Raw genomic sequence first — 25,878 nt, 5'->3', positions numbered from 1 at the left:
TTTTCCACACTCCATTAATTGAAAATCAAAGATTCTTTCGTTGAGAAACTGAGCCGCCTAAGAATTAATGGGCATCCAACTCATTTCTCATTCTTATCACAATAGTCCTTACAATTGTAAAAATATTTTAAATTTTTTCAATTATGATGTTGTAAGTAAATACTCAAAATTTTTATTAAAAATTAAAATGAATATTTTATCCTACATTAACACCTAACTTATTAAATAGTATCGATATGTTTGCTCTATAATGTAATAAAACGAAAGACTTCTGCTCAACAAAATAATTTTTCTGTGTTATTACTTATTACTGAAACGAAAAAGAGGAGAAAATCACCTAAAAACAGAAACTTATGAGGAGATAAAAAAAGAAAAAAAAATGCTATTTACATGCCAAGTATTCTTGACAGTTGTATAAAAAAATGATTGTTACTAATTAATTATGTACTTAAATTATTTTTTAATTAACAACATAAAAAAATATATATTTAGTTGTTAAGAAAATACCGATGTCACAACGATATTTAATATAAACGATGTAAACATAGCGAAATTGGTAAAAAGTTAACCAAGAAACATCAAAAGACAACCCAAGAAAGAATAAAAGTAAAGACATCATCTTATTGATATGGATTCGAGTATATTCTAACTCATATTTTTATTATGTAATAATCATAAATGTCAAGATCTGCTATTCATTGTTAAAAATAGTTTCTGAAGTAATTATAAAAACAAGAACTAGAACTAACATGGCTAAGGTTCTCAAATAGAAATTTTGCAATAATAAACTAAACATTTTGAGTTTTTTACAATACATTTATTGGAACACCCAATTCTCACTTTCTTTCAATCACACTAATGACTAATTAACCAAAAGCATTAATTAGAGAGGCGTACTTCAGTTGAAATTATAAGTTCCCTTGACATACTTCACATTATAATTATTAGCATTGCTCATGAATCTTCCTAGTTTTGAATAAGAAACTGCTCCATCAATTTTCTCATACTCATTCCACCAAGTCATGTAACTACTGTCCCTCAAGAAAATATCTGATGACACTTCATAATTCTTGAGCAAACCATAAACATAGTCCTCAAACTCAAGCAACTTCTTCTTTGCCTTTTCCTTCAGTTGGACATCAACTTTTACATCTTTGACCACCTTGCATGAAATGAATGCCTCTTCCACATGGGCCCAAAAGCAAGAATCAAAGGTTAAAATGGATTCCACATTCCTTGTTCCTGTGCTGTTGGAATTGCTTGCTGCTGCTGTTCCTTCTTTTAGCCACTCTTCTAGCTGCTTATAATGTTTAGACCTAGTTTCAAAATAGCTTTTCCGAGATTTTTTGTAGCCCTCATTTGAATAATAGTAGTTGGCAATCTCAAGGGGCTCGACCATTCTCCTATAATTAGTCCCGGCGAAGAGCCAACGCGTGCGAAATGCTGCACCTTCTTTCTGGGGCTTCAGCTCTGCAGTTTCAACCATCTTTTCCCAGTAATTTGTGAGGTTTTTGTGGAAATTAACCACATCTTGGTCACTTGTTGAGAACTTATTCGTTGAGAGCATGTTCTTGTAGCGGTCGTAGTACCCTATGTTTTGGTTTCTAGAATCCTTCTTGTACCATTCAAGTTGGACCATGTCTACCTTCATTACATTCAATTTCTTGGTAGGGTCAAATATTGTCCTCTTCTGATGATTGTATTTCTTTTCCAATATCTCTATAGTTCTCACCAAGTTATTGATATCAATGTTATATTGTTTCTGCTGCTGCCAAATTAAATATATCAGTTCAAACTAAGTTTCAAAAAAATACAAGTCTAATTACACATAAAAAAATCTAGTAAGGTTAACTTGGAACTCTCATAACAAATTCTACCTGCATCTGTGGAGTGAGTCCTAGTGCAGATAACTGCAAAATGATACTCGCTTGTAGCGTACTACAACCGGTCATGTCTACACCACGTGCCAATAGGTCCTTGTAAATTGATTTTTGATATAGCTTCTCCACTATATTTCCATAATCAGAAGACTGAAATCCTTGATTTTCACCCTGAATTGAGGCCATTGCCTTGAGAACTACCGAAATGGACTCAGGGTTTTCAAAACAAGTAGAACTTTCATCCGAACAAAAGAGAAATGTTCCGAAAGGCATGTATTGAGTAGCATGAGGACCGACAAACATCCTCAGAAGAGGGTCTTTGTGAGACACAACTTGTAGAAAACAAGAATTCCAGGTAGTGCTACGCGACATGGCCTTTTGCAAGTTCATGTCGCCAATAAGAGGCGAACCGAAAGTGATGCATAGCGGGCGGTTCTTTCCTGTAGTAAATATGTCTAACAGTGACAGGGTAAAGAGAATGGCAACTGATCCACCAAGACCTTGTCCAGTAACAATCAATCGAGTGGAGCTTGTAATCTGCAACTAAATTGCTACAAATGTTTACATAGGAAAAACAACATACAAGACAATGTATTATCTTTGACACAGAATTCATCTCACTAATTGCTGTAAGAGTAATTGAAAAACAAAATGAAGAACATCATACTCCTAAAAATATACTAACTTCAAATTTACACTAATTAACAACCTTGACTTGTCCACACATCAAACTTCAGGAAACTTTAGTTTGTTGGTTTGTTTCTTTTCCTAATTTGTAATAAGTTCCACTTTTTGGTGTTGAGCTCCTTCTTTCAAAAACAGAAACAGTGAAAGGAAAAAGGCTTACATGAGATTTCAACTCATCAAGACTCTGAAGATTTTCGTAGAACAGGTGGTATGCATCCTTGTTAAGCTGGAACTCTGGATTCTTTCTGGTACATAGAAATTCAAAATGAAGGAAATTTTGGTTCTTGAGCTTTAAAGACGAAACCAAATCAAGTTTAACTTGTGATGTTGTCTCAAACACTATGATTTTCAAATCAGCATCTTCTTCTTTGTGAACTTTCCAAGAAAGCCTCTGTCCCTCGTTTGAAGCTATGCTTGAAGATGATATGGTGTTCCATGATCTGCAGAGAAGACCAGAGCTTGTGACATAAGATGCAAGCTCAATTCCACTGCTGAATCTGTAATAACAAAGTGATCATGTTAATTGTTATTGAGAACCAAAAATATTTTTTAAAAAAAAAATAAATTAAAAAAGGGGAAGAGGAGTACTCATTGAATTGGGTCATGATGAAGATTATGTAATGAAAACGTGGTATGAGGTTGGTGTTGGTGGTAGATTATAATTATATAGGGCAAAGGGTTTCTGCCATGGGAATTTCTTAGAAGGAAAGAGGAAGAAGACATGGTAGATGATGCCATTATTGTTAATGTTAAGAAAGGAATTTTTAAGTCAACAGAGAGAGAGAGAGAGAGAGAGAGGCCTGAGACAAAGATCAGTTGTTAAATATATATAATATAATAACATTATTTATTAATTATTATATGTTTATGAATAAATATATTTTAATATTTATTTTATATTTTAATATATATTTTATATATAATATAATTATTGTTATAATTATATTTTATTATTATAAAATATGATTAGTTTTTAAATTAAAATATCGAATTTACAAATTAAAATATTAAAATAGTAATTTAAATAATAACATATAATTTAAAATTTTATTATTTATATTTTATATTTTAAAAAAATTGAGTAATTTTTTAATAATAAATAAAAATCGAAATATATCTCTTTATATATATTAGTAAATAATTATTTAAAAATTTACTTCTCATAAAATTAGAAGTCAATTTTTATTGATATTTATAGTTAAAAAAATTCTTTCAAATAATATAGTTGCTATGAAAAAATTTGATGCTAATATCAAAAAAGATAAATAATATTTTTTTCAGTTAATTTTAAAAAAAATATATAAATTTTATTTAAATTGAAAAATAATCATTCTAATAGACATCTAATATAAAATTTGTAAATTGACTATTAAATACTAAAAATTGAATAAAAATTAGTACAGAATCAAATTTAATAATTTAATAAAAATAAATACATATTATTATCATATATTACTCAAAAAATTTTAAAATTGTAATAAGAATGCTTGCCCCACATCCTCCCCCATAACAGTTAATAGAAAAATTAGAAATTCATTAGAGTTTAGTTTTGGATTAAGAACATAAAGAGTATATTATTCGAGAGAATATATCTAATTATGTTTGAAAAGACATTAGTTTCTTCTTTTTATAATAATGTACAAATAGTTTAATAATACAGAGTTTACTGTTTACGACTTTAAGTAGTATTCATAAGATTCCTGAATTGTGTAACAATCCATTAAAAGTTTATTCTTTTTCCTTGTCATGTTTATAAGTTTATTCATATATACTTAATAGTAGTGATATTTTTTATTTTTCTGCAAATTTTTCACTCATGTGTATTTCATTTTATGGAATTAAATATTTTTTATTTTGTATAAATAAAGACCATAACTATGTTACAATTTTATTTTTTTTAGGCTTAAATTATGATTTTAATCATATAACTTTACTTAAGAATAATAATACTTTTGTTTAATCTTCCCTAAAAATAATATCAGACAAAATTAATTAAGTATATTATTGTTAAACAAATTAAATATTTACTTTTTAAAATAATAACATTAAAATCCCATCCCACCCCTTAATTATTTCGTTAACTCTCTTTCCACTTCTTATCGATTGAAAAATGATATTGCGACTCCTAGGCTGTGTTTGTTTTTAGAGACAGGATAGAACATGACACTGAAACGGAGACAATAAGACGGAGACACTAAAAATTATCTTTTGTGTATTGTGTTTGGATACGATGGACAAGACACTAATGTAATGTCTAGTATTATGTTTGGATACACATGGACAAGACTAAAATATTATATGAAATGACTAAAATAGCCCTGTAATTCCAAATTTTTTACATCAATACAAATTAATTTAATAAAAAATGAGAGTACGTAGGAGTACAGACGAAACTTGAAAAAAATATTTGAAGAGGCAAAAAATTTTAATAAAAAAATATATTAGTATTTATATTAAAATAAAATTTATAAATATAATTATTTTATTTTAAAATTTATTATTAATATGTAGGAATACATATGGTTAAGATTAACAAAAAAAAATAAATTTGAGTATGGTTAATAAAAAATTTTGTTTAAGTTAATAAGTCAAATTAATTTTAAATAAAAAATTAATTTTAAAAAAAAAATTCATTTTTACATGAAAAAACAATTAGTTTTTACATATAAAAATCTATTTCTATTTAAAAAAACTTTTTTTTTAATTTAAAAACTGATTTTTCTTTATCAAAAACTGATTTTTATTTAAATTATATAAAATCAATTGCAATTTTTATAAATTATTTTTTAGCATTTTAAAAGATCAATTTTACTTTTGCTAATATTTATCTTTCAAAAGTTTTAAAATTAATTATTTTTGTTATTATTTTTATTACAAATCAAATAACATAATATAAGGTTAAAATGGTATTGAAGTAAAACGATAAAAAGAAAAGAATTACTACTCCCAATAAAAAATTCTACAGAAAGGAGATAGTACTTGGAAAAAAAGAGATAGAGGAAGAACAGGAAGAAAAAAGTATCTCTGAACAACGCAATGGGAAAAATAAGAAGGGGGTAATAGTGGAAAAAAAGGAAAACAAAATTTATAAAATTGTCCGTGTCCACTCTTCTAAATCCCGTGTCCATCACTGTCCTTCGTGAAAGAGTGGACACAAAAGTATAAAAAACTGTCTCGGAGACAATATGTCCACTGTCCATGTCTCTGCTTCCAAACATTTTTTAAACAAGTGTTGTCCATGTCTCCGTGTCCTGCCCCGAAAACAAACGCTACCCTAATGATTAATTTTGCTAGACATTCTCTGATAATGTCTCCGTCTAGAACTAACGAATTTTATCTACGTGTCACGTTAACTGATAATGTGTCAAGAAACCATTTCAAATGACAAAACGACTCTTGTCGTATCAGCAAAATACTGCAGTAAAATAGGATAATTAAAAAAAATTTAAGAGTCACTTAAACTCCTAACCAATTTAAACGTAGACACATAAATTCATAATGAACTATGAAATAGGATAAATATTCCTAAATTTTAACAACTCATTGTATTTGCTATACTGGTTGCTGGTTTTGGTTGGCGGTAATCTCAATTCCTTGCTCCTTTTTCTCTTTCTTTTTCCTATGAGTACAGTAAAAGTCTCTCATCAAGTTTATCTCTTTCAATTATTTTCTTTTTTATTTCCAATACAAATTTTATATCTCTATCTTTACAATATTTATCTATTAGCGTTGTAAACGTGATCTTATTAGATTTTAAACATTTTTCATTCATCTCATTCACAAATTTTTTAGCTTCTTTTAAATCGTAGATCTTGCAAATGTCATTGATTAGCGCATTGTATGTGATCAAATTCGGCTTAATGTCTTAATTGATCATTAATTCTTCTTCATATTTATATGGTCTATCAATTAAAGTAGTGAAAGTAACATTATTCGAGACCAACTATTTCTTACACATGTCATCAAATAAAATTTCTGCAACATAAAAAAGTAAGAAACTAAGGCTTCTATCAACTAAAACCAATAATTAGTGCAATAACAAGTACAATAACTTATTAAAATTTAAGGATACTGATTCTATTTTATGGTTTATTATAGGTTTATATTTAAATTAGTTTGAAGTTTAAATGTCTCTTAAAAAATTTTTAAAGATTTAATTATTTTATTTTACTGCAGCATATTATTAACATGACAAAAACGTTTTATCTTTTGAAATACTTTTTTGATATATCATCAACTAATATGATACATAAATAAAATACGTTAACTCTAAACAAAAATATTAACAAAAATAACTGACAAAATTAATTATTAAGAATCACAATTCCAATTGATAAATAACAGAACGAAAATTAGCAAAATTACTCTTTTTTATACACAAATGTGCCAAAGGTACACCAAGGGAACGGGAAGACCGAAAAGAGTGTAAAAGTGTTAATTGCTTGGTTTCTTCGAGGGAAGAATGCATTGTTTATTTCTTACTTTCCTACACAGTACATACCCCACACGGTGTACGTCTCAAAACGACAACTTGACTTGACCATACGTATTCATCGTTATTAACGAAACAACAATAGTATTTCACCAATAAAATTTATTATTTTAATTAATAATTAATTTATATTCTATATTTTTTTATATTTTAAATATTAAATTTTAAATTCTAAAGTTTAAATATTAAATTCTAATTTTTAACAGTAAATATAAGATATTGATTAAAAATATTAGTTAATATCAATAAAAAGTGTTAATTGTTAACATTTCTTTTAATAAAAACTATATATTAAAAATATATATAAATAAAAATGCTTAAAACAAATGAACTTTAAAAAATATAAAATAATTGCCTAAAATGACAATTAAACGGATTGATTATGTTGATTTAGACTCGTCCATTTAGGTCTTTATATCAAAATATATATGGACCTTTAAAATGAAATTGAACACATTTAAGATATGTCGGACAGACTAAACGGACTAGTCTATTTGTTTTTATTTTTCAATCTAAATAAACAATTTTAATTAAAATTAATCAATTTTTGAATTAAAATATTAGCTTTGGATTAGATTGTAAAAAACTTTCAACAACAACAACAACAAAGCTTTGTCCCACTAAGTGGGGTCGGCTACATGAATCAAACAACGTCATTGTGCTCTGTCATGTATCATGTCTACAGAGAGACCGTTTACATGTAGATCTCGTTTGACCACCTCATGAATGGTCTTCTTAGGTCTTCCTCTGCCTTTCGCCATTTGTCCATCTTCCATCTCATCCACCCTCCTGACTGGATGTTTTATCGGTCTTCTTCTCACATGTCCAAACCACCTGAGACGCGATTCAACCATCTTTTCCACAATGGGTGCTACTCCAACTCTCTCCCTTATATCTTCATTCCTTATTTTATCCAATCGCGTATGACCACTCATCCATCTCAACATCTTCATCTCTGCCACACTCAGCTTATGTTCGTGGTCCCCTTTAGCCGCCCAACACTCTGTACCATACAGCATAGCCGGTCTTATAGCGGTGCGATAGAATTTACCTTTAAGTTTTAAAGGCACTTTTTTGTCGCATATAAAACCAGATGCACTCCGCCATTTTGACCAACCTGCTTGGATCCTATGATTTACATCATGTTCAATCTCTCCATTATCCTGTATGATGCACCCAAGATACTTAAAACTTTTAACTTTTCGTAGGATGTTTTTTCCAATCTTCACCTCTATATTGGGGTTTTCCCTTCTCAGACTGAATTTACATTCCATATATTCCGTCTTGCTACGGCTTATGCGCAGATCATACACTTCTAGAGCTTCTCTCCATAACTCCAACTTCTTATTTAGGTCTTCCCTTGACTCTCCCATAAGGACGATATCATCGGCAAAAAGCATGCACCATGGCACAGGCTCTTGAATGTGTTCTGTGAGTACTTCCAAGACTAATGTGAAAAGGTATGGACTTAAGGATGATCCCTGGTGTAATCCTATACCAATAGGAAATTCCTCTGTCACACCACCTTGAGTCTTCACACTAGTTGTGGCCCCATCATAAATGTCTTTAATTGCCCGAATATATGCGATCCTTACTCTCCTCTCTTCTAAAACCTTCCCTAAGACCTCCCTTGGTACCCTATCATACGCTTTTTCCAAATCAATAAACACCATATGTAGATCCCTTTTATTACTACGATACCTCTCCATCATCCTTCTTAATAGGTATATCGCTTCAGTGGTAGATCTGCCTGGCATAAATCCAAATTGGTTCTCTGTTACTTGTGTCTCTTTTCTCAACCTCCGTTCTATCACCCTTTCCCATAACTTCATAGTATGACTTATAAGCTTAATCCTTTTATAGTTTTCGCAACTTTGTATATCCCTCTTATTCTTGTAGATAGATACCAATGTGCTCTTTCTCCACTCATCATGCATCTTCTTTGACCTTAAAATCTGATTAAAAAGCTTGGTTAACCAGTTGATGCCTTTTTCTCCAAGACCTTTCCAAACCTCAATCGGGATATTATTAGGTCCTACTGCCCTACCATTTTTCATCTGCTTTAGAGCCTCTTTTACCTCGAAGTCTCGAATCCTTCGATAGTAGTCAAAGTTTTGGTCTTCTTCCCTTTTGCATAATCGACCAAGACTCGGAAGAGTCTTCTGTCCCTCATTAAATAACTCGTAGAAGTAGTTCTTCCACCTTTCATTAATCTTCTCCTCTTGAACCAACATCTCTCCATCCTTATCCTTTATGCACTTAACCTGATCCAAATCTCTCGTTCTCTTTCTCGGCTCTTTGCGATTCTATTGTTGGGAATAAGACACCATTCCCCCTTGAGAAAACACCTTTGACAGAGAAATAAAATAGATACAATCACAACACAAGAATTTAACGTGAAAACTCCAATTACCGGAGAAAAAATCACGGCCGTTATCAAATGACAACCAGAGAATATCACTATGTGAAAATTGTTATAACACATAGACTTCTTTCTCTCTAACACCGGCACCCCAGTACACCCACACTCTCTCAAAGCAAATATCTAACTACACTTCACAACACTCTCTAATCAAAGAGTATAGAGGAAAAGAAAAATCAGATATAAGCTTAAAGTGTTTCTGACTGGTGCAAAAACAAATGGAGAACTTAGCCTCATATTTATAGCCTAGGCCACCCACTCCATTTGCTATCCTAAGCAATGTGAGACTAATTCAACCAAATCCTAACAATCTCCACCTTGATTGAAATAGTCACACATCTTCAGCTTCCATTATCAACACCGACAATTCTTTGCTGCCATTGTCTATACCGACAATCATAGTTCAGAGAACTATCATACTCCACCATGAAAGTATACTCACTTGGAATTAGACCACTCCAAGCATTTCGCCTTGGTACAGATCGAAACCTTGCTGAAAATTCATGGTGCAACTTCCAAATTGGCTTTTCCTGGAAGTTCTTCAGCCATCGACCTAACTCCGCCACACACCTTGCATCTCAACGCCAACCAATGCCCGTGTGCAATTGTGGACCCGATTGCCACAACTCATCCTTATCCATGGCAGTGCGGTAATACCATGAGGATACTTCTTGTCTTCTAGAGAACATCATCTTCTCTCATAGAGAGAGCAACCAGAGATCTTCTCCTTCAACGGCTTGTGCAAACCTGATTGTATCAACACATCCTTGACTTGTATTTGCCACAAGCCAAAATTGATTCTTCCATCAAATTTCTCTATTTCAAACTTCACAGCACTTGAATATCCTGACATTGTTGCAACCGTATACTGGAATAGTATAACTCAACTGTAGACCGTGTACTAGGAAGAGTTCCCAGGAAAGAGATGTGGGTCACAATGGACACACTTAAATACCAAGTCTTTCCTTAGCCAGAACCTTTCCAAACTGCACTCTCACAGTGTCACACTGCCTTCCAGCAACAACAACAGCAACCAAAGATCAACCTCAAGCCACAGGACAAAATTCTTTTCTGATGTGGAAGGTCAGACTAAGCTGCAGCCACAGAGCATACTAAGAATAAATCCCACCAAACCGAAGCTCTGATACCACTTGTTGGGAATAAGACACCATTCCCCTTGAGAAAACACCTTTGACAGAGAAATAAAATAGATACAATCACAACACAAGAATTTAACGTGGAAACTCCAATTACCGGAGAAAAAACCACGGCCGTTGTCAAATGACAACCAGAGAATATCACTATGTGAAAATTGTTACAACACATAGACTTCTTTCTCTCTAACACCGGCACCCCAGTACACCCACACTCTCTCAAAGCAAATATCTAACTACACTTCACAACACTCTCTAATCAAAGAGTACAGAGGAAAAGAAAAATCAGATATAAGCTTAAAGTGTTTCTGACTGGTGCAAAAACAAATGGAGAACTTAGCCTCATATTTATAGCCTAGGCCACCCACTCCATTTGCTATCCTAAGCAATGTGGGACTAATTCAACCAAATCCTAACATCTATATATACCTTTTTCTCCTTCTTTCGTGCCCAAAGACTGGTAGAGACCCTCATATGCTCTTGTTCTTGCTTCACTTACAGCCACTTTTGTTTATTTCTTAGCCGCCTTATACTTTTCCCAGTTATCTATATTGTGGCATAAAGACCACTCTTTAAAGCATTCCCTTTTTATCTTTATCTTTTCTTGTATACTCGCATTCCACCACCAGGACTCCTTGTCTCTTGGCCCTATTCCTTTAGATTCACCAAAACTTTCTTTTGCTGTTCTTCTAATAACTTCTGCCATCTCCCTCCACATCTCTTCCGCGCTTCCATTCCCATCCCACTTTGCCTCTTCTCCTACCCGTCTTAGGAAGCTTCTTTGTTCCTCACCTTTCATCCGCCACCACCTCGTCCTTGGGTTCTTCGTATGATGTCTTTTCCTCAACTTTTTCTCAACGCGAAAATCCATGACGAGCACCCTATGTTGTGTTGTCAAACTCTCTCTCGGGATAATTTTACAGTTAATGCAAAATTTTCGGTCGACTCTCCTCAACAAGAAGAAGTCGATTTGAGAGCTTGTCATGCCACTCTTATAGGTTATAAGATGTTCGTCTCTCTTTTTAAAACATGTATTTGCGATGAGAAGATCAAAAGTTGAGGAAAAGTCCAAAATAGTTTTACCATCGGCATTGATCACCCCGAAACCATGGCCTCCGTGAATACTCCCATATCCAGTCACTTCTCTCCCAACATGGTCATTTAAATCTCCTCCTAAGAAAATCTTATCTCCCAAAGGTATGTCTTGAACCAAACTCTCTATATCCTCCCAAAACCTTATCTTGTGTTGTTCGTCCGAACCCACTTGCGGTGCATAGGCGCTAATCACATGGAAAGCACCTCCCTCTATCACAAGTTTGATAGAGATGATCCGATCTCCCACCCTCTTGACATCCACTACGTCCTTCTTCCACTGCTTATCCACAATTATTCCAACCCCATTCCTATTCTTCACCTTTCATGTATACCAAAGTTTGAAACCAGAAGTATCCAACTCCCTAGCCTTTGCACCAACCCATTTCGTTTCTTGTAAGCACATAATGTTAATCTTCCTCCTTGTCATGGTATCCACCACCTCCATGAACTTTCCTGTTAGAGTGCCTATTTAATCCACAAATGAAAATAAAATGAGAAAAAATTTAAGAGAGTTAAACGGCTAATCTGTCTGTATAGTAGATCAGCCTGTTTAATCCACAAGATTGAAACCAGTAAACATATAAATGAACCAATCCAACAGACTTGACTCATTTTGTCAGCCACTAATAAATTATAATCCATTTATTATTGAATGGTTATATTAAACTTAAATATGAATAGGATATCCTTCTGTGTATCTATACAAATAACTAATAAATGGCTAATTTCTGATGTGCATTTTGGAAAATCTTTGAATGAAACAATACGATAAGTAATTTTATCTCTAGTTCTCTCAACTCATTGGCCATTTTTGAACTGCGTGCACCCATTCTTACCCTTAAAACAAACCCCGCTCCCTCTTGAATTCACTGTATATGAGATTGAGCGGAAAAAATTTTAAAAACCATCATATCTGAATACCTTTATATATATGCTTCTCCAGAAAAGAGGTGAGTAGGTTACTATTACAAGCAAAATAACAACCTTCCCCAGCTTAGTACTAACTCGGATTTCTTACATATAGATATAAACTGCACAAACATACATAAACATATAAAATCTACAGAGTAATAATTACATTCCTACACATTCCCATCAAGCAGGCTATGTTTTTTGGTCTAGCAGTTTATGCCACATATCTCAGCATCAGGACCAGTGACTCTTGTGGTGAATGGATCAACTCTCACCCATAAAAGAGAAAAAATGGATGCAAGAAGAATGGACCAAACCACCACAATGGTCGGCGTTCGATTCTGGCGACCCATGAGACCTTTGAGGAAAGGGTACAAATGGATGATCACCCAGAATGCAAAGAAGAGTTTACCAAAGAGGGGACCCCATGATTGGTAACCACTGTTGATGGCGTAGGAGATGCCAGCTACGACGCCAACCAAGTTCACTATGAGAAGCGTTGTCGGCGGAATGAGAAGTGTTGTCCATTTGAACATGTAGAGTTCAGCGAAGTCCCCGTCGTCGTCTGATGCCTTGGAGGTAACGGTGAAGTTGGGGTCAATACCAGCCAGCACTTTGAGTAAGCCTTGGAGCACAGCAAAAAGATGAGATGAAACACCACCGATGACCCAAAATTGTTCGTTCCTCCACCACTCGTCGATTCCTACTCCACTCCACCTCATCTCGAGAATTCCGGTTGCAAAGATGGAAAGGAAGAGAGAAATAAACCATAAACTTGCAATGTTACTGATCTGCAAAAACAAGATAGAATAAATTAGACCATTATGTTGCACAAGACCACATGATACTCTGTGATACAATAATAAAACAGCATTCAGAATATAGTAGTGTTTTGCATAGGAAGGTCAATTCAGAAAGGCTTTAGACACCAGTTACAAACCAAACAATGTGATTTCTAGGAGAAACAAGTCAAGTGATTGTTTGGTTAGTACTGTAACAGAAATAAGTACTGTTTCTAAAAACTTATCAGTACTGATAAAATCTTTAATGGCGTTTGTTCTTTTCAAAAGAAAAAGGTGCTAACAAATCAGTCTCTGACATATCTGATTGACAATGCTCAAAAATGCATTCTTTAGATATAACTTAAAAAAACAACAGAATTCATCATTGGGGTAGCATTGACTAATAAAACATCTTTTAAGGACTTATTTATCAACATTTTGATCTTTTGGGAGGTCAAATTGGTGTTCACCCTACTATAACAATATTATGTTTAAGAAGAAATAACACACCTGGGGAATAATGAACTTGTTGGTCAACAAACAGACGGCAGGTAAGGTACAATACATGAGAAGGGGAATGGCTGTGATTGGATAGATTGTTGTGTTCACATACGCAAACCTCTCGAGCCACTTGAGCCTTCCACCATAACCATACCAGATGGGGCAGTGCCGACTTAGAAGAATTTCCACAGAACCTAAAGCCCATCGAAGCACTTGGTTCAGACGATCCGAAAGATTGATTGGAGCAGAACCTTTAAATGCCGGGCGCTTAGGCATGCAGTACACAGACCGCCAACCACGAGCATGCATCTTAAATCCAGTAAGAATATCTTCTGTGACAGAACCATATATCCATCCTATCTGTGGAACAGAAAGAAGATAGTGAGTATAATTGATGCTCTCTCTGTGCCTCAACCCCCCCCCCCCCCTCTTTTTCTCTTCTTTTTCTTTTCGGTGTGTACATATTCAACAAAGAAAATGCCTATAAATTAAAAAAGGTTGAGACATATATTAAGCCTGTCATATGCTTCTTAAATCAGCTATCCAGTTAATAAGTCAGCTTTTGGCAATGGATCCAATATTCACACGAGATTCCAAGCTCAAAAGATAACATGAAATGTCTCTTACACTGTAATTCATTCTTCAATTTCTTATGAAACGCCACTCTTACAATAGTGAAGAGTGACTCAGCCTAGGGGATTTTTGGGAAAGGGCTTCCCAATGGAGGGTCTTGCCCAATGAGTGGTCTAGTAGGTACCTAATGTAACCACTTAGATATGCTAAAAATACTTCATATCTTTCATTGGATAAATTAATAAGAGCAAAGGTTCTAAAGCTCCACCCTAAAACTCCAAAGAATGACAAGGAGAAATTAAGGAACAGACACCCCACTCCATAGTTCAATTCAACAAAGACCAACTCATTCAACAACCGGCTCAAACAGAAATTGATCCATTTGGAAGTCTTTTTGTAAACTCTTAACCTACTTTAAAGTTAAATGTAGTCCCCGAATGTACATCAAATAGCATTAGAACATATGATAACATCATACCTCAGCTCCCCATTCAGTTTTGTCCTCATAACCGCAGCTGATAACATGAATTGCCTCCTTAAGAAGAGTTTCTGGAGTAGCTGACTGAGGCACGCCACCATTCTCCATAAGAGTGGAGGCAACAAAAACAGCAGATTGACCAAACCTTTTCTCAAGGCTCACTTGTGACATAAGTAGAGTTTTCTCATCATCAAATCCAGTTCCTGAAATAGAAAAGAAATAAAGAAATAAATAACAAATGATAGGACAAACAATAGGTCTAATTAGTTGAAAGCTGGGTGAAATCATGCCCTACAACATCTCTTTAGATTATGTGGAGTGTAGCACAGTTTCCAGATGGGCTAATCAATTTAAGATATCATAGGTAGCAGATCTCTAACACTGATAACGATGTAATGAAAACGAAGGACCTATTTGGTTCCTGCTTTCAAGTTTAGAGTTTTTCAGTTTCATGATTTTATGAAGAAAAAGTGTAAACAACGAAAATAATAAATTCTAAAATTCTATTTTCACTTTTTTCTTTGTAAGATTCTGAAAACAGAAAACACTAAAAAAGATATCAGAAACCAATAGAACCTCTGGACATTACAATCTCCGTACAGCTATGTGGTATACCCATCAATGTTAATGTAGGCAGAACAAAAGCACAACAGGCCTACCTTCTACTCCTTCTTCAATATCCTCTAGACTGAAGATGGGCACAGTTGGATCAGCATGCTTGCTAGATTTTTTCTTGTCTGATCCATTCTTACTAGATTTAGAACTCTTCTTTCGCCTTCCACCACAGAGAGAAGATAGCAACCCAGGCTTTTTATGCTTCGGTTTAAGAGGCGGTTCATAACCATATAAAGCTGTCCGGTTAAAGACACATCCCGTACCCACATATACAGGACCTTGGATTCCATCCAAACCTCTCAAGTTTATCTATTTAGAACTTTTAAGTTAGTCAATCATATACTCATATATATGTAAAGCACAAGGATGACACAAGACAAGAAGTAATAGCATTATTAGAAAATCAAACAGTATGAAGAAGACACCTACATCGAAGAAAACAGTGTTACGATTGGCATATCGATCATTCCTATCAATACCATCAAACCTCTGTGGAAACTGTACATAGCAAACATATTTCCCCAGATTGGGATCCATCATAAAGCACATAGCTTCCCTCAAGGCCTTGCTGTTGTTTATGTAGTGATCACAATCGAGATTCATTAAGAAAGGTCCATTAGTTAGGACAGCAGAAACCCGAACCTGCACAGGCAATAATAATTACTACCAGTGAGATTAGAAAAGAACATGGGAGTAGATAATGTAACTTCCCAATTTTCTGTTGTAAACCACTCACCAAGGCATTCATTGCACCGGCCTTTTTGTGATGTTGAAACCCTGGACGCTTTTCACGAGAAACATAGACTAATCTTGGAAGTTCATTACCTTCAGAGTCGAGTCCTCCGCTTTGACCCAAGAAAACCTGCAGATACAGAATTCAATTTTGGTGAACATCTTGCTCACATGGACCCAAAAGGTTTTGGTAATACGGGCAAATATAATACATATACATATTACATGATTTCCATTTTAGTGCAGGAAAACATAACAAGATAATGGGGCAAAATATGCATGAATTCATGTACTACTAAATAAATCCCCAAATCGTAGTTGGGCACATGCCCTCAATACCTTGCACTTGAATCCATCTCTACTCACAAGTAATACACTATAGTAAGTTAGAAATACAGATAGTCATATACAAGTCACATGTACAATATTTAGAACAATTGCATGCTCATAACTTCATCATCTATTCCATTGGCATAGACAATAACCCCAAAATAACTCCAAAACTAATAAAAAAAAAAGCATTAGTTTTGAAGAAAGTCATCTTCATAACAAAAACTCAACTGGCCAATAAATAAATATGAAAACTACCTGGATCATTCCAGGATGGTCTCTTGTGTTATTTCCAGGCCATGGCGTGCCATCTTGCATCACCCATCCTTCTTCGGGAACTTTCTGTGCCTTTGAAACAAGTCCATTGATGCGAACTTTAAATTCTTCGTATTCTCTCTGTGGAAACAGAACAGGAAAGTAAAATTAAAAGATGCTCTTCCACAACGCAACTCTCATGCAAGTAGATCACATACAAACCAAGACAGCGAATAAGTCAATTATACGAGGCACACACTAACCTTCATTGCTCTGCGATCCTTGACAAATGATGGCTGAACCTTATCTTTCAAGTAGTCAATCTTCTGTGCAAAGTACCACTCAGGTGCACGGGGTTCAATGTTATACTTCTTGCAGAAAGGAACCCATTTCCTTGCAAATTCTGATGTCTCGGCAAGTGCTTCAAATGTCAACATAGCAGCACCATCATCAGACAGATAGCATGAGACCTTATCCACTGGGTAGTCAACTGCAAGAATTGACAATATAGTATTGGCAGTAACCAGTGGAGGCTCCTTTAAGGGGTCGACAGTACTGACAAAAATGTCAACAGCTGCTAGCTGAGACGGTTCTCCTTCTCTGTCATATCTGCAACTCACATGGATTCTTGGTTAGAAGAATCTCAAATTGAAAAAATAAACACTAAACGCAATGTATTTGTACGATAAATACATTACGCTTAAGTCTAGGAAGGACCTACCTTAGCGCAAGCCTATCAAGATATGTTTCACGGTTTACAGGAAGCCACTTAGGGAATTGATCCAATATCCATGATATAGCAAACCAAATCTCACATATAACTGATATTAACCACAATGCAAATGCATTGGGCACTGGGTTTGTTATACGGTAGTGCAAGAACATGCAGAGGATGACCAACCGAAGAATGATGACCATACGATATGGATTAATCCTAGACGACGGAATCGAAACCTTCCTTGAAAGTGGTTGCCGAGCTTCATCATTCCTTCATAACAAAGAAAATTTATCTCACATACAATAGACAAGATTGAATGGCACAGATAATTACATATCAGTTGATTACCAAACCATCCTTATGTTAATTGTCATACTGCATATTAAAATATGAAATTCTTAGAGTGAACTACCATTTGGCCCTCAAAAAATTATAAATGAAACACTTACAACAAGGAATCATCAACAAGCACATCAGTACTAGCATCAATATCTCCGGCTCCTCTTTCAGAAGCAGCTTGGCCTGTGCTCATTGGAACAACATTCTTTTCTTGCTTCATCTTCCAGCCATCAACTCTTTCTTTCCAAGCTACATTGCCCAACCCTGGATCCCCACCCCTAATATTTGCTGCAAAATAATATCCATGCACCACAAATCACTATAAGACAGCAAGATAATGAACAATAACAATTACAGTTTATCAGAAAGGGAAAGAGATATACGAGATTGATTAACATCTGATGAATATGGAGTATGATGGATAGTACGCTTCCCACCACCAACTCCAGGAGATGCCATCGAGAGCCTCTCAGGTGAAGCTGCGGATAACTCACCAGAGACCTGAAATTGAACGAGTAAGTGGATAATTTGTTTTCAGTGTGGAATGGGTAGAGATGGAAACAAAAGAAATGTAGCAAGATAAACACCTCTTGTCCGCTGGTCAGCAAGGGAATGTGGTTGTGAGAAACTTCCTTATCATAATTTGGAGCACCAGCCTCTGCTCCCCGGCCATATGTCATGTGCCAGCTCAACATGCGCTCTGAAATCTTTGTCTTTTGGTTTTGATTTTCTGAATCATAATTGAAGTCACTAGAAACATCATCAGCACCAACATCCTCTTCCCTGTCTCCAAGAATGGCAGGGCTTCCTGTAATCAATTAAATAAGAGGTAAGATTACCAATTAGAGTCAAAAGTAGAGGTACTAATGAAAATGAAAGGATTTTGCACTTTGGAGGCACTGGAGCAAGAAACAAAATTCAATGCAGCTGTTTTGTGATACTTTAATGCAGATTACAGTTGCACTACACGGAAGCAACAAGCAGAATAAGTTAATCACTACAAATCCAGTTAATTCAAAACCCTGCTGAACCCTTTCACATAAAACAAAACACAGATGCATGTCAAATAGGTAAGGGAAAAACAGCCACTATTACTCAAGGGCCAAGGAAATCCCCATTATAGTTCAAACCTTCATGGTATAAATGAAATATTCTAGAAACTTCCATCCAGTTAGCAGATTTTGTTTAGTCTAGAGCTAGTCTATGCAGGACATGGATAAACCCTATCCAATAGCAGAAAAGATATATTATTGCATCTGGTTCACTTGAAAGTGGTCTACTATTCAAATTGCTTCCAAGCATACTGCATATCTTTTTAAGTATAAAAGTTTCTTTTGCTACAAGGTAGGACATTATTATCATAATAAAGAAAGAAATTTGTTAGGAACGTTGACATCGAAGGGAGCATAGCATGGCTACGCAAGCCATCAGTATTTGGGGAAGACATTTTTATAAATAAAATAATAAAAGATAATGTGCTGTACACTGAATGTAAGGCTAGACCTGACTTTAACATGAGTGCAATGCCACCCATTTGTTTAATTTGTTGAAGATTTAAGCAGCTTGCTATGCTAAAAATCTTTTGCACAGTTGCGACATATGAATGAAGAATGGTGAGAATTAACACATACAATAGGTAGCACAATGGAGATTTCATTTTTCACCTTTGTGCCTCTTGTAGCGAGTTTTGCACTGGGGGCAGCACTGGTTCCCATCCTTCCTTTCATACTCGTAACAAGGCCTGCACACAGGGAACGCACAAACACCGCATGCGACAAATGATTCGCCATCCACAGTCTTCCCAACATTATCACCACAAATTTGGCACACTTGCGCACCCAAAGCTGTAATTGGCTTTGCCTGAGTAATACCAAAAACCAGACATAATTAAAATGTTATTTAATCAAATATCATTCGATCACCAATAATTGCACTGCAAGAAAACAACTTAAAGTGTTAAAATAGTTGGACTCATAATAACATGTAATAAAATATCATTCAATAACTAATAGTTGCACCAAAATAAGTGGGAAAAAATATAAGATGTCTGAGGTAACAATTACCCACCCCTGCTTCTCCTTCTGACTCCATAGGAACTCTTCACGAAAGCTCTTCCAAGATGATGTCAATAAGGGATCAAATGCTTTGTTCAAGCTTAAGGTACACACACATTACTTAATAGATTTTCTGAACTTTCTACTGATAGCTTAGAAGATCAATTGTAAATATTCCTCTCTTTTGATCCACTCCTACAGCAGAATATGCTCCTTTTTTTTCTGTAGAAACATTTAAGCTATTAGAATAGAAAAAAGCTAGCTCCAAAAAAGTATTCATATAAAATACTTTCAACAGTTTATAAAGTGAGAAAAAGAAACTTTTGGCTCTTAAATTCTGTGTTTCGTTTTTTCTTCTTCTTTCTACGTTTTTTCCCCTCTCTTTAAAAAGTGGAATCTTCCCTGTGTATGAATGAGATATCAAAGAACTTTCCGCACAAACAAAAAATTAATAAATAAATAATGGTTTTTCTTTTTCCCTTGATAAACAAGAATGATCAAATGATCAACAGTTAACAGAAATCTCAACCTTGGTTTTTGTTAGAAACTTAGGATTTAGGAACAGAAAACAATTACACATTTCTCACCTTTCTCACACTGAAATTGCAAAATCCGTTATGAGAAAACTTACCATAAAAAATCAAATAAAAGCACCTCTTCTTCTTCCACGAGTTTCCACTGAAAACAGGGGTAGATCACTCAGAATTTGAACAAAACCTAGACGAATTTCTTGTACAATTAACCCAAATAAACCCCAAAACAACAAAAACCCCACTCAACAGTTCACAAAGGAGGAAAGAGAAAGAGAACGGCACAAAATCAGGAACCATCAACAGCGAGAAAAATGAAAAACACAAATGTCAGAATCAGAACTGAACAGAAACACACAAACAAATGAGGAACAAAAACACTTTTCAAAGAAAAAAAAAAGAAGAAGAGAGAGAAGCAATGAAGAACTCCCTTACTCACAGTGTATCTCTATCTATTTATCTCTCTTCATAGCCACAAAAGCTTGAAGCAACGCTTTTCAGTGTGCCAAATTGTGTTATAGCTGTGAATGAATAACAATAATGATAATAATGAATTAAAAACGCTTAAGACTTAAAGCAAACGAAAGCGACAATGCAATTAGTACAAAACCTACCGACACCTTTTCACGCGCCATAGAAAGAGACACACTTGTTATGGCTGAAGAAAAGATAATCACAATTCACAAGGGTTCTTAGCTTTGTGTATCAAATACTCAAACATTTATCCTCCAACAATGATTCCGTAAGAACAAAAGATCTAAGCATTAAACAAAATGTTATCCTTAAAACCGAGTGGAATAAATTATTGCTACTAGTACCAGTGAGATTTTATGGAATTTAATAATTTATAAATAATTATTTATCTGAGTTTATGACAAAAGGAACAATTTTTTTTATTTTGTATTAAAGGGGTTGTCTCGTTGTTGGGAATTTTTGGAAGTGTGGATTGACCAAGTGAGTGACGATGCTTGGGACAATGTTAACGTTACCTGACTGTATCCAATGTGACGTGATACAGAGTACAATTTAATAAAACCAAAAATTACATTTATTTTGGACTTTTTAGTTTTTACATAAATAAATAAATAAATAACACAAAATTTATTTGTTTTCCCTAAAGCTTAAAGAAAAATTAAATACACCAATGTCCTCTTTATATATTCAATAAAGTATTTTTTATCTCAAATGTTTTTAAAATTTTTTTAAAATTATTTTTAATGTTTAATTCTTCATTATTTTTTTTTCGTTATCGTCGTCATCAACATCACCTCTTTCTCCTTCTCCTCTTCCTCCTTCTTTTTTCATTGGATTTTCTTTTCTTCCTTTCTTTTTCTCTTTCTCCTCTATCATCAGTTATCTCATTGTTGAATATAATTAATAATTCAATCAAGTGGCTGAGATGTGGTTCAATTCAGAAGACAAAAATGCAGCATTAGAGGAAACATTTTACTGTATTTGCAGCAAATTTGGGTATAACACGAAGATATTTGGGTGTAAAACGAAGATATTTGGGTGTATTTTTATTCTGATAAGTTCTGTATAATTCAAGACTCTTCCTCTTTCTCCTCCTCATCTTCTGCTGCTGCTTTTTTTTCCATCATCGTCACCATCTTTTTCTTCTTTTTTTCGTATTCATCTTTTCCTTTTTGTTTTACCTTCTCAAGTTTCTTCTTGTTTTACTCTCTTAACAAAAATAAAAAAAAACAAACAAAGAAGAAGAAACACATAATGCTACAAATTTACTTGAAATATCATGAACTTACATTCATTTAACTAAAAGAAAGAAAGAAATAAGGAAAAGAAGAAGAACAAAAAAAATGCAGCATTAGAGGAAACTTTTTTCTGTACAAAAATGCTATTTGTACACTAAAATCAGCCACCAATGTATTTGTGTATAAATACATATGTCCTTTAATTTATTTTCAATGTATATTTGTATTCCAGTATGTATTTTATACTGATAGCTGACTTTGGTGGCTGATTTTAGGGTACACGTAGCATAACTCATTTTTGTATTTGCAGCAAATTTGGGTATAAAACGAAAATATTTGGGTGTAAAACGAAGATATTTTGGTGTATTTTTATTTTGATAAGTTATGTATAATTCAAAACTATTCATCTTCCTTCTCCTCATATTCTGCTGCTTCTTCTTTTTTTTTCATCATCATCACCATCTTCTTCTTCTTCTTTTTCTTATTCATCTTTTTCTTTTTCTTTTACCTTCTCATGTTTCTTCTTATTTTACTCTCTTAACAAGAATAAAAACAAAAAAATCAAACAAAGAAGAAGAAGAAACACATAATGCTATAAAATTACTTGGAAGAGGATGAACGTACATTCATTTAACTAAAAGAAAGAAAGAAGTAAGAAAAACAAGAAGAAGAAAAAAATACAACATTAGAGGTGTTACGGCCTGACCTAAACCATTTCAGGGCCGGCTCGACCCGGGCACCACCCGACCCGAACGGTCGGATGTGAGACGCTCAGATGCCGACCCGGACACGCGTCCCTGACACGTGTCTCTGACAGCTTCGCTACAGCTGTGCAAGGGAAGCCTCGAAGAAGGTGGGCCTGTCCCTGCAGGGCCCACCTCTGACACGGTATATATGGGGAAGAACCTGCCCTTCCCCCAAGGTACGTCACATACCAATCAACCCTTATTCGCCTGCACACTTGACTGACTTGAGCGTCGGAGTGTCTTTGCAGGTGACACCCCCCTTTCTCACACGAAGTGCTCGGGACGTAGTCTACCCCAACCCGGCAACTCAGGATCAGGAGAGATCCCCTCCATCAATCAGGATACCAACCCGAACCGTCCGGTACCCGACCTACCGAACATTGGCGCCGTCTGTGGGGACCGCCTGAATGGAAGTAGTACAAGGCCCTAGAGGAGCAGGGCGAGAAGCCGGGCAAAGAGCGGAACCCATCGTGGCATCCTCGGAGGAGCGCACAAGATCCCCCCCCCCATGACGAACCACACGATCCCTAGAAAGACGCCCCTTCGGGGGAACCGGCGACAACAGCGCCAGGATAATGCAGGAACTGCGTCACAGAATGCAGGACCTAGAGCGTCGATTGGCAGATCGGGAACATCGCCAGCGAATGCCTGAATCAGGCGACTCCCGTTCTCCCCAAGAAGCCGCTCCCGATGCACGGGTAGCCCAAGGTCCGAATCTGAGAGCCCTAGGGAGGAAGGACGCACAAGGAGGCACTACGACCCACTCATATATGTCAGGCACAGGAGGCGGCGCACCACAGATCACGCCGCCGCAGATCGCGACCAGGAAGATGGTCGACGGGAAGATGGCGAAGGGAGAACGCGGCGAACATGCGGACCAGTCATAGTAGGTGCGATCCCATTTCATCGTTCCATCCTCGAAGTCCGGCTGCCAAAGCACTTTGACAAGCCAACGGACATGAGGTACGACGGAACCCAAGACCCACAGGAGCACTTCACGGCCTTCGAGGCCAGGATGAACCTGGAGGGAGTAGGGGACGAGGTAAGGTGCCGCGCTTTCCCGGTCACCCTCGCGGGACCTGCGATACGGTGGTTTAATAGCCTCCCGCAGGGCTAGGTGGCCAAGTTCTTGGATATAAGCCACGCCTTCTTAGCCCAATTCACGACCAGGATAGCCAAGGCAAAGCACCCAATCAACCTGCTTGGAGTAACGCAGAGGTCCGGAGAACCGACAAGAAAATATCTAGATCATTTCAACGACGAATGCCTGGAGATCGATGGACTGACTGATTCAGTTGCCAGCCTATGCCTGACGAACGGTCTCCTAAACGAGGACTTCAGAAAGCACCTCACGACGAAGCCGGTATGGACAATGCATGAGATCCAATGCGTAGCCAGAGAATACATCAATGACGAAGAAGTCAGCCAGGTCGTGGCTGCCAATAAACGGCAACCCTCCTACAGTCAAAACCGGCACCACGGAAGCGGAGAAAGGCAGAATGAACACGCTAGAGACGACGGCCCGAGTAAGAATCCCAGGCCTTTCCCTCGGGTCGGGAAGTTCACTAATTACACTCCCCTCACCGCACCAATCATGGAAGTTTATCAACAGATAGCCGAGAAGGGGATCTTGTCGAAACCCCGACCACTGAAGGAGCGAACAGGGGGGAACCGGAGCCTCTACTGTGACTACCACAAGGGCTATGGGCACAAGACTCAGGACTGTTTTGACTTGAAGGACGCGCTGGAGCAGGCAATTAGAGATGGAAAGCTAGCCGAGTTCTCCCACCTCATTAGGGAGCCGAGGAGGCGGAACCGCGATCACGAGAGCGAGGATGGAACACGGGCAAAAAAGCGACGTTAGGAGCCGGAAGAGAACGACCACGGCCTCACCATAGTAAACGTGGTAACCGCAAGAAACGCGGCGCCCAGGTCGAAATCGGCACATAAGAAGGACGCCAAGGTCCTCACGGTTTCCTCATCCCCTGCGCGAAGCACCAAGAAACTCCCATCCATCTCATTCGGCCCGGAGGACAAATGGTTTGACGAGGTCGGGGAAAGTCCTCCCATGGTCATAACGGCCATAGTAGGAACCGTTATCGTCAACCGGATCCTTGTAGACACGGAGGCAGACTCGAACTTCATGTTCCGCAATGTGTTCGACGCTTTAGGTCTAAGAGACGCCGACCTACAGACTCACCAGCACGGCGTCGTAGGGCTCGGTGACCACTTCATCAAGCCAGACGGGATAATCTCCTTGCCGACCTCCGTGGGACAAGGTCAAAAGAGAAGAACAGTGATGGCCGAGTTCGTGATCCTACGAGACTCCACCGCCTACAACATCATCCTGGGGAGGAAGATCCTCAACGACCTAGGGGCAGTCATCAGCACTAGGATGCTGGTAATGAAGTTCATAGCTGAGAATGGGTCGGTAGGGTCCGTAAAAGGAGATCTGGAAACGGCAGTCGCTTGCGACACTGCCAGCCTTTCTTTAAGGAAAAAATCTAAAGAGGCCTCGGGGGTATTTCTCGCCGACCTGGATGCCAGAGTTGACGACAAGCCCAGATCCGAACCAGAAGGGGACCTGGAAAAGTTCAGGGTCGGGAATACGGAGGAAAAGTTCACATTCGTGAACAGAAACCTCCCCCATGAGTTAAAAGAGCCTTTGATGAAAATGATCAGAGCCAATGGCGATTTGTTTGCCTGGACGCCAGCCGACATGCCGGAGATAGACCCCCGACTCATGTCACACCACCTAGCCATCAAGCCGGAAGCCAAACCAGTGGCTCAGAAGAGAAGAAAGATGTCTCAGAAAAGGGCAGAGGAGGTGGCCAGACAAACGGCCAGCCTCCTCGAAGCAGGGTTTATCTG

The 25,878-nt window shown here is 36.5% G+C and overlaps 3 protein-coding genes across 12 annotated transcripts; 1 reads left to right on the top strand and 2 right to left on the bottom strand.

The window, feature by feature from the left end:
• Window positions 1–741: 741 nt before the first annotated feature.
• SAG101 (senescence-associated gene 101) lies at window positions 742–3,403 on the bottom strand. Of its 4 annotated transcripts, none has more exons than XM_016314174.3 (4): window positions 3,156–3,403; window positions 2,728–3,064; window positions 1,878–2,417; window positions 742–1,768 (listed from the first exon to the last, which is right to left on the bottom strand). In XM_016314174.3, the coding sequence occupies exons 1-4, from the start codon at window positions 3,170–3,172 to the stop codon at window positions 899–901; spliced, it is 1,764 nt and encodes a 587-aa protein (XP_016169660.1). In that variant the 5' UTR covers window positions 3,173–3,403; the 3' UTR covers window positions 742–898. The 4 variants fall into 4 exon arrangements, with proteins under 4 accessions (XP_016169660.1, XP_088352649.1, XP_016169658.1 ...); XM_088496523.1 differs by having other exon boundaries at window positions 742–1,765; window positions 3,156–3,392; XM_016314172.3 differs by having other exon boundaries at window positions 1,878–2,423; window positions 3,156–3,369.
• A 9,222-nt stretch (window positions 3,404–12,625) lies between these two features.
• LOC107612481 (cellulose synthase A catalytic subunit 3 [UDP-forming]) lies at window positions 12,626–21,515 on the bottom strand. 7 transcript variants are annotated; one of them, XM_088497641.1, is made up of 17 exons: window positions 21,164–21,515; window positions 20,985–21,070; window positions 20,651–20,697; window positions 20,033–20,241; window positions 19,630–19,825; window positions 18,553–18,773; window positions 18,349–18,466; window positions 18,076–18,253; window positions 17,630–17,896; window positions 17,172–17,517; window positions 16,912–17,049; window positions 16,328–16,453; window positions 16,021–16,233; window positions 15,636–15,900; window positions 14,977–15,179; window positions 13,935–14,285; window positions 12,626–13,433 (listed from the first exon to the last, which is right to left on the bottom strand). In XM_088497641.1, exons 4-17 carry the CDS (start codon window positions 20,054–20,056, stop codon window positions 12,849–12,851), a joined length of 3,231 nt encoding a protein of 1,076 aa, XP_088353767.1. In that variant the 5' UTR covers window positions 20,057–20,241; window positions 20,651–20,697; window positions 20,985–21,070; window positions 21,164–21,515; the 3' UTR covers window positions 12,626–12,848. The 7 variants fall into 7 exon arrangements, with proteins under 7 accessions (XP_088353767.1, XP_088353763.1, XP_088353768.1 ...); XM_088497637.1 differs by having other exon boundaries at window positions 20,989–21,070; window positions 21,164–21,501; XM_088497642.1 differs by having other exon boundaries at window positions 21,170–21,333.
• Window positions 21,516–23,965: 2,450 nt separating this feature from the next.
• LOC148549875 (uncharacterized) lies at window positions 23,966–24,871 on the top strand. The gene is made up of 2 exons (XM_088495826.1): window positions 23,966–24,096; window positions 24,178–24,871. The coding sequence occupies exons 1-2, from the start codon at window positions 23,966–23,968 to the stop codon at window positions 24,869–24,871; spliced, it is 825 nt and encodes a 274-aa protein (XP_088351952.1).
• Window positions 24,872–25,878: the final 1,007 nt, after the last annotated feature.

This window comes from Arachis ipaensis, chromosome B8, assembly GCF_059453495.1.
Source record: "Arachis ipaensis isolate K30076 ecotype BB chromosome B8, ASM5945349v1, whole genome shotgun sequence".
Taxonomy (NCBI): Eukaryota; Viridiplantae; Streptophyta; class Magnoliopsida; order Fabales; family Fabaceae; genus Arachis; species Arachis ipaensis.
This window is presented reverse-complemented; position numbering and strand designations above follow the sequence as displayed.

What these genes read in the sequence shown, in the direction of transcription:
- SAG101 (XM_016314172.3), bottom strand. An exon ending in TTGATGAGTTGAAATCTCAT is followed by an intron (nt 2,424 to 2,727) that starts GTAAGCCTTTTT and finishes GTAGCAATTTAG; the next exon opens with TTGCAGATTACAAGCTCCAC. An exon ending in GACTCACTCCACAGATGCAG is followed by an intron (nt 1,769 to 1,877) that starts GTAGAATTTGTT and finishes TTAATTTGGCAG; the next exon opens with CAGCAGAAACAATATAACAT.
- LOC107612481 (XM_088497641.1), bottom strand. Translation starts at nt 20,056, where the DNA reads ATGGAGTCAGAAGGAGAAGCAGGG. An exon ending in CTTGTTGATGATTCCTTGTT is followed by an intron (nt 17,897 to 18,075) that starts GTAAGTGTTTCA and finishes TTTGTTATGAAG; the next exon opens with GAATGATGAAGCTCGGCAAC. An exon ending in CTTGATAGGCTTGCGCTAAG is followed by an intron (nt 17,518 to 17,629) that starts GTAGGTCCTTCC and finishes TGTGAGTTGCAG; the next exon opens with ATATGACAGAGAAGGAGAAC.
- LOC148549875 (XM_088495826.1), top strand. Translation starts at nt 23,966, where the DNA reads ATGAGGTACGACGGAACCCAAGACCCACAGGAGCACTTCACGGCCTTC. An exon ending in CTCGCGGGACCTGCGATACG is followed by an intron (nt 24,097 to 24,177) that starts GTGGTTTAATAG and finishes ATTCACGACCAG; the next exon opens with GATAGCCAAGGCAAAGCACC.